The sequence below is a fragment of the Phaseolus vulgaris genome, chromosome 5 (assembly GCF_000499845.2).
Source record: "Phaseolus vulgaris cultivar G19833 chromosome 5, P. vulgaris v2.0, whole genome shotgun sequence".
Lineage (NCBI taxonomy): Eukaryota > Viridiplantae > Streptophyta > Magnoliopsida > Fabales > Fabaceae > Phaseolus > Phaseolus vulgaris.
In genome coordinates this window covers 3,360,451-3,368,808 of record NC_023755.2, presented here as the reverse complement: position 1 = coordinate 3,368,808, position 8,358 = coordinate 3,360,451, and the positions used below count along the sequence as shown (strand labels likewise).

General features: G+C 32.4%; 1 protein-coding gene across 1 annotated transcript; it reads right to left on the bottom strand.

Annotated features, from left to right (window-relative positions):
- Window positions 1-1,689: 1,689 nt before the first annotated feature.
- Window positions 1,690-8,137, bottom strand: LOC137834873 (MADS-box transcription factor 23). The gene is given in 9 exon segments (XM_068643098.1): window positions 1,690-1,864; window positions 1,866-1,880; window positions 2,367-2,533; window positions 2,622-2,663; window positions 3,490-3,531; window positions 3,659-3,758; window positions 3,877-3,941; window positions 5,357-5,432; window positions 7,824-8,137. Coding segments are annotated over 9 exon segments (744 nt in total). The 5' UTR covers window positions 8,006-8,137; the 3' UTR covers window positions 1,690-1,809.
- Between the last annotated feature and the right edge of the window lie 221 nt (window positions 8,138-8,358).

Below are 8,358 nucleotides of genomic sequence, written 5' to 3'. Positions count from 1 at the left end.
GGATAGAGGTTGCTTACTCGAGACAGGGCATCTTTATTTCTCAAAGGAAATACATCCTTGATCTTCTCAAAGAGATTGGTAAGTTGGGTTGTAAGCCCACTGGAGTGCCAATAGAGCAAAATCATAGGATTGGGAATGATGAGGAAAACCCAAAAGTGGAGAAGACACAATATCAAAGACTTGTGGGAAAACTCATTTATCTTTCACACACTAGGCCAGATATAGCCTATGCAGTTAGTGTGGTTAGTCAATTTATGCATGATCCAAGAGAAAGACACGTGCAGGCAGTAGATAAAATTATTCAGTACTTAAAAGCCTCTCCAGGAAAAGGATTGCTATTCAAAAAGGGGGAAAACTTATCTATGAAAGTATATACTGATGTTGACTATGCAGGATCGATTGTTGATAGGAGATCCACCACAGGCTACTGCATGTTCTTGGGTGGAAATCTGGTGACATGGAGGAGCAAGAAGCAAAATGTAGTTGCAAGATCAAGTGCAGAGCCAGAATTTAGAGCCATGGCTCAAGGGGTGTGTGAACTCTTATGGATGAAGATCATACTTGATGACCTAAAAATAAAATATGAAGCTCCTATGGGTTTGGCATGTGATAATAAGTCCGCTATCAGTATTGCACACAATCCGGTTCAACATGATCGAACAAAGCACGTAGAGATAGACCGACACATATTAAAGAGAAGTTGGATGATGGTCTTATAGCCACTGAGTACATCCCTTCAAGACTCCAATTGGCAGATATGTTTACTAAGGGACTTCCCATAAAACAATTCGAAGATCTTACTTGCAAGTTGGGAATGATAGATATACATTCACCAACTTGAGGGGGAGTGTTGCATAATTAGGAGAATTATGTTATAATTAAGTACAGATTCCATTTTATGTTTATTAGGACAGATTTGTTAGTGATTTGATTTTATTTGATTTGTACAGCTTTAAACACTCATTATTTCTGGCTTTCATTGCCTATTATTTCTTTCTTTAGGTTGTAAAACAGTCTGTAATCACATTTGTAAGATATCTCAGAAATCTATTTCATCTATTTCTTTCCCCTGATACCATTTATAATAATATGAATTACTTGTTCTTAGATGATTCAGAATTATGTAACTTCTCAGCAGCAAGAAAATGTCTAGGAAATTAAGAAAATGAAAGGAGTTAATGAAAACTTATCTTCCACAAAGCAATGACTTTTATTCTCAACATGTTCTCTACTATAACAACGATTACCTTTTTAAAATAAGCAATGAAACACGGGTTTAATTTCTTTAGCAGTTTAGGATCATTCCCATCCAATCCAATGACAAGGACAATGATTCCTGCATGTCACCTGTCTCTCAGTAAGAGAACAAAAAATCTCTTATCATGAACCAAGAAGACAACGGAAATGTAGACAGAAAGAAAACATTAAGAAAGATTAGTGTGGAAGAGTAATATAAACCTAAACATTTAAGGGAGTTAAAATAAATAAACCAACTTGGTGAATGATGAAATAGGAAACTGCAGACATGTTGGTTGTGGCACATGATTAAGATAGAAAGAAAACATAAAAAAGGATAGTATAAAAACAAAACAATGTCTTCATTAGACCTTTCACAATCACAGTTAATTAGGCCACAAATCGGTAAAAATGGTCAATCTGCATCTTGCCAATATTCTAAAAGAGCCAAATTCCAATTTATAACTTGAGGGTCACTTTTAGTCATAACCTTTCTCCCTAATCTATATTGTACATGAATACAACTGCAATAAATTAGTCTGAAATTCTATTTTCCCTATTCAAATAAGAAAATCAGAACTCTGCAAAGTCATTTGAAAAGGTTTCTTTCTTGCGGGCCTTCCTCTTGAACACCAGCAGGCAACCTACAGAATGACACCAATAAAGTCAGAAAATGAACATAAAATAGGAGGAAAATCCCTCAAAATTGACTAGTGTTTTAGTGCATTCAAATATTTTGATGCGTGTGTAGCTAACTAATTAGCTAGGTCTGAAAATACTATAGGTAAAAAACTGAGAGAAAGAGGTTTAGCCAAGGATGCTAAAACTAATGCAAGAAAACTTGTTGAATTCAAATATACATAAGACTATTGCGACAACATCACCCTATACAGTATTCATGCAAGACACTTGCTTTATAAATATATGTGTGATAGTGAAAACAACTGTGACAGTACTGAACAACATGTGTGGCTTCAGTCACTTGAGACTGTCTTCAATCCAAATCATAGTGAAAGTATTTTATCCATGAAAATCAAGAAAAGTATTGTTTTTAGTTCACACACAAAACATAGGCTGTCAAGATCCAGACAATTTATTTTAAAGGTGAGGTAATTGAAAAAACATAGTACCCCAAATGAAATACTGTGTCAGAACTTCCTTTCTCATGGCCACAGTTATTGGCCAAGTTGAGACATCTGGCACCAGTATTTACAAAGGTGTTCTTTCTTTCAGAAGGTGGATATTGAAATGGCACCATGCTTTCTGTTTGCGGAAACAGACAACGAAGCTCCTCAATCTATATTAGGAAGAAAGACAAAGGTATTAGTGACATAAGATGCTGGAAGATCAACATTGTATACTAAGGGAAAGTGAATAATATTTGCCTGTCTCCGCAAAGTTTCATTCTCCAACATAACCCGCTGTTCCTGGAAAGAATTGACCAAAAAAGATACAATTACAAAAGAGGTACATTTTTCTTTGACCCTTGATATGAATAAATAACTAGTATATTCCCAAGTTCATTATATCCTAAAATTGATACACATTTCAATTTTATCCACAATTTTAAGCACTAAAATCAAATGCTTCAGCCTTTTATGAGGACCAACCATGCTTCTAACTGTAGGTGCACATCAATGAGAAAGGTCTAACTTGCTGATCTGGTGCAGTTTATAAATATCAAATATGAAATTTTATGTTACTTCTAAAGTTATTGATGGAGGTCCATCCATGAAGATCAAGAAAATGAAAGGAGGCTCGGAATAGGACTTTTGTAATTTTTTTTAAAATCCTTGTAATCAGGTCTTGTTGGGCCTTAGTTAATTTTGTTTATTAGTGTTTGGACCTTTTGAGTTCTTATTCTGTCTCTTCAGAATGAACCTTACTGGGTTTTAGTCATATAGTAGAAATAGGCTAAAGGGAACTTGTGTAATCAGATTTGGATGAAATCAAAATTAGTTTTGTGCTAAGTGAGAGAGTTTTAGTTCTTGTTTTGTACCTTTAATTCTTACAAAAGAAACTTTTCTTTGTAACAAATCCTCCTCAGCTTATCAATCCATAGGGATTGTGACATTGCTCTCATTTCTTATCTCCCATCTGCTCTTTTCTTTTGTTTCTAATTTTTCCTTAAATTTTGAGATGTTGAATTTGTGATCTAAAGAGGGGTTTCCATCAATTATTGATCTTTCTATTTCAGAAAACATATCTTCCATATCTTTCTATTTATAAACCTAACATGTGATTCTGATATACCTGAACTCTAGATTGTTCCAGCTGCTCCATAAGTAGTTCTTCCTGAAAGATCAAAGGTTAAGGGTAAAACATGCTCTCAGCAGAAAACATAAATTATGTTTTACTGACCATGAAAAGGAAAAAACAAAAGAACATAGAGAAATGGAAAAGGGATAGAATAAAATGTGACCTTTCTTGCCTTGACAGACAATAATCCCTCACTAAGTTGCTGTTCTAAATTTTGCAATTCCTTTATTCCCAATCCTGACAGATCCTTGCCCAATAACTGTCTATAGTCACAAAGTTGGTACTCATAAGTTGTACTGCTATCAACAACAAAAAAAAGAGGAAAATGCAAAATAACAAAAATATAAAAGAAAATTTCTAAGAGATTGATTAAACACATACAATTGCTTTGTTTCTATCTTTGAAATTTCGTCTCTTAGAATGTCCACCATCTTAGAATCTTCCTTCTAAATAAAAAAATATATTAGCATAGTAATCCCTAATAAAGCTAAAGAGAAATGATGATAAGGAAGAACCAAATGAAAGAAATTTTAAAATCAATGCAGACAAACAAAATAAATGACAAAGATAACCAAACTACCTAATAGATTATCTATAATGGTAACTGAATGTCAAGACCTAAAAAAGTTGTACTTAGTTTTATATATTTATGGTGAAAATTGGAGAAATATCACAAATCACATGGTATGTATCTCAACTCAAGTGTACAAAAGAATGGAGGAGCAAGAAATAGGATTCAAGCGATGGATAAAATGGAGGAGTGTTTGAGTGCTGATTGAAAAAGTAACATTTTTAAACTTAAGAGAAAATAGGGTGGATAAAATGGAAGAGTATTTTGTATGCATCATACAGTACCGGACTCCATAGTTCTTGCTTTACATTTAATCACTAATTATAGAGTTCCAGTTGGAGTTTCTACAAAATTACATGCTAGATCAATAATTTACATTTTGTTATTAGCTTTTAGAACATACAAAAAATCTTCAAATAAATCATCACAAATGTCTATTGAGAGATATAATGCAGCATAAATGATTATTTAATTATCATTGATCAATACTGACATAAAAAAACAACACAAGAATGTCAAAAAATTATCTAACAATGCAAAAGAAAAAAAGTCATTCAATCTCTAAAACTAATACTGTCAATTCCTTTTAGTTTTTCATCATAAATCTTCTAATCAAAAGGTGAAGTACAAACTATGCCACAATTTGGTAAAAGATTCAAGTTACCCACAAAGAGAAATCAAATATCACATGTTTGAGACATGCTAAGAAAACTCCAAAAGAAGTAATGAAGTTCGTATATTAATTTTTATATTTGATGTAAATTCCACTAATCTAATACAAGATGTGTATTATTTAAAGCTCAGACAATTTTATTTAAAGCTATATCTTATATTTAAGTAGTGGAGAAACAAATATAACATGTGTCTTTCTTAAGAACTATAGGGATTTAAACTCTGTTTGAATCTTAAATAAGGAAAAGATGTGCTGTTTAAATCGATAAAAGAATTGTAAGAGGTATGTATCTGAATTAGAAGGTGATAGAAAATAAATTATTATTTTCCAGTTTGCAATTGAATGTTTGTACTCTAACCAAAATATAGCTGATTTATGATAAAAAGAGTAAAAAAAAATGCACTATTCAACAATGAAATTTATTTATCACTCTGTAACATTTATCATCAAACACCGAACTGTGTTACCTCAAAAGTCAATTTTTAAAAGGGACATATCTGGTTCAAGTCCTTGTTAATGGATTTGATTAAGAGTTTTGTTTGGACTATAAAAATAGCTTGCAACATGTGAAATCTTATTGAAGGTTTGAAGGATAGAGAAGTACAAGAGAGTAGTACCTGTGAATTAATTTCTGCTACAGTAACATCAGTGGAACCAAGACATTTGTTGTATCTTGAAATTGTACGCAACATGCTGCAAGAAGGATTTGTAAATATAAAAAATAAATATAGATTTCAGGGAATGAGCCAAAGCTTTTATATCCTCTCATGTGTTAATTGTTATGTTATGGTAGTCATACATAGTTTCCTTGTGCAGTTAAACATGTGTGACAGCTATTTTGTTAGGTCTATGTAATGTAGTGTACTATAATTCTTGTACTGTGTTTTTGGGTCATGGAAGGAATCCTTATGAAATCTATCACACTATTTGTTTTTCTAAACTAAACTTTTCTATAAAGACTTTTTAAAAAAATTGAGATAAAAGTTAAAAACATTTTATAAATAAAATAAATAAAAAAATTTAAGAGATTAGATGAAAGGATTTCTATAAATTAATTTCAATACTTTCTTCTTCCTTACAGAGTAGTTTGTTCAAACATGTGCACTAACTTTGACAAAAAAGATGGGATTATTTTTTAACTAATAACACAAATAAATAGGTGTTTAAAACTTACTATTGAGTTTAATAGAATTTGATTTAAACATCCTGCTGAGAAGTTGAAGTATGAGACATAATATTTAAGGAGTCTGGTCTGTGAGAGCTCTCTATGAGCTGTAAGGTGTCTCCCAGAGCTTTCAATGAGCTTACTATTTAGTTTAATAGAATTTGAAAAAAAAAAATGTTCTTCAAACATCCAGTTGAGAAGAAGATAAAGAAATATCATTGATAAAATAACATAATAATATAGTTAGACAAATTCATTATAATGGTACATGCAAATTCAATAAAGTTTGTAAGTTGCTTGGAGAAAAATCAGCCTAAAATCCAATAAGAACACTAAAGATAAGTTTCTGGGAACAGGGAAAGTTACAAGTAGCAATTTACTATTCCTGTATCCTTAGCACTTTATCAAAAGTCTGTGAATCCAGTGTAAAGATCTCAACGCCTCCTTCCATATTATGTCTCATACTTCAAAACTTTTGCCTAGTAAAAATACTTGCTTGATAATGCTTGATAAGCAACAACCAAAACAAAAGACAACATAATTTCAAACAAGACATAACTGCTTTTTTTTTCATTTCTAAATAGGATCTTGGGTCAATTTACCCTTTATAGCTTGACATGCTTAAAGTTTCAAAATATCCTGAAAGATTATCAGTTTTCTGAGACCTATTATTCTTACTTCCTATATATTGAATTTTCAACATCATATAACAATTATACAGACAATAATATAAGATAACTAACTGTTAGACCAAAAACAAATTCCAACAGCATAAATATTCAAAATAAAGTCATTCATTTTATCTCTCTTTTATAATTCTTCTCAAAATGGATTCAATCCTTTCATAGAAAATTGTCCTGCATGACAGAACCATAATTCTAGAATTGAAATCAGGGGAACTTGTATAAACAGTAAATTTTAGTATTTTCTATTAAACTAGCTTTGACAAAATGTTGGTAAAATTGAGCCCCTCATAAAACAATTTTAAAATTTTAGCTTGATAATGTTATAAAACAAAATTGTAAAAAAGAAAACAAAGTCAAACAGAGCATGGAGCTGCTGGGAAGTGTTCCCTGACCCTAAACTATTTTATTTCACAAGTGCTGTGCTGAAACACCAATGAAGTTCACAGAACAGACTTTTTAGCAACGATTATCAATTGAATCACACAAACCAACAGAAATTTTCAACCTTTTACACAAAATTCACTTCAAAACCACCCTAACTTTTACCTTGACAAGACATAGAACAAATCATAGACACACACAATATTCTAAGCACAGAGTAAGTCTAAAGGTTCTAAATTTTAGTCCTCAATTGCAGCTACCATAGTTAAAATTTATCAATCACACCAAATTTAAAATCAATAGAATCAAAATCATTTCAAACATTACACAACCACAGTTAAAATTTAACAATTACACTAAATTTAAAACCAATAGAATCAAAATCATCTTCACACATTATACACCATATTTAAAATTTACTCATCAAATCAAGCTTAAAACCAATGGAATCAAAATCATCTTCACTCATTATACACAATCATGGTTAAAATTCCCCGACCACACCAAATTTAAAACCCCATGGAATCAGAACCATCTTCATACATAAACACCATCAAGAAAAGAAAACAAATTAATCTTTTTGCAAACAAAATCTAAAATCTATTTACAAACAACACCACCAGTTGTTAAGGGAAGTCCTGTCCCCCTGCAACAACATCGATCACATCAGCCCAATTTTTTAAAGCCACGATTTTTACAACAGGGAGTTCTCACTCATTACAAAAGATTAATTCTTTGGAGTAGATGCATGGAGATAGATTCAAAAAGAGAGAAAATAAAAATGAGAGGATAAAAGGGTATAGTGAAAAGTAGGAGGACATGCAAGGGGGTGTTGAAGAAAAGGAGACGCACCCGGAACTGGAAAACTCAAAGAGCTTGCCAGTGTTGGAAAAAACTATGACGGCAACCTCGGAGTCGCATAGAATGGAGAGTTCTTGTGCCTTCTTGAACAAGCCTGTTCTGCGCTTGGAGAAGGTGACTTGCCTGCTGCTGGCATTGTCGATTCTTTTGATCTCGATCTTCCCTCGACCCATTGAACATGCCCAACTCAAGATTATGAAGACAGAGTTCGAGGTTCGAAACAAAAGACCCTGTGTTTGGTTGGTCGGAGAGAGAAGAGAAGAAGAAAAAGGTGGCTGCGTTGAGAGACTGAAAAACGTTTTACCTCAAACGACTGAGCAGAGAGGTTGGCTTGGCTGAAAACGGCAACTTTGCATGGCTCCGTGTTGTTCTCTGTGCATTTAGAGACTGTTTCCTTTTTGCCCCGTTTTGGATTTTCTTCTGCACCTGCTGTGGGTCCCATTCTTTTCTTCTTCTTTTTTTTTTCTCTTTCAACACACTTCACTTACTCTTTATTAATCTTCACATTAAATATAATTAATTAATG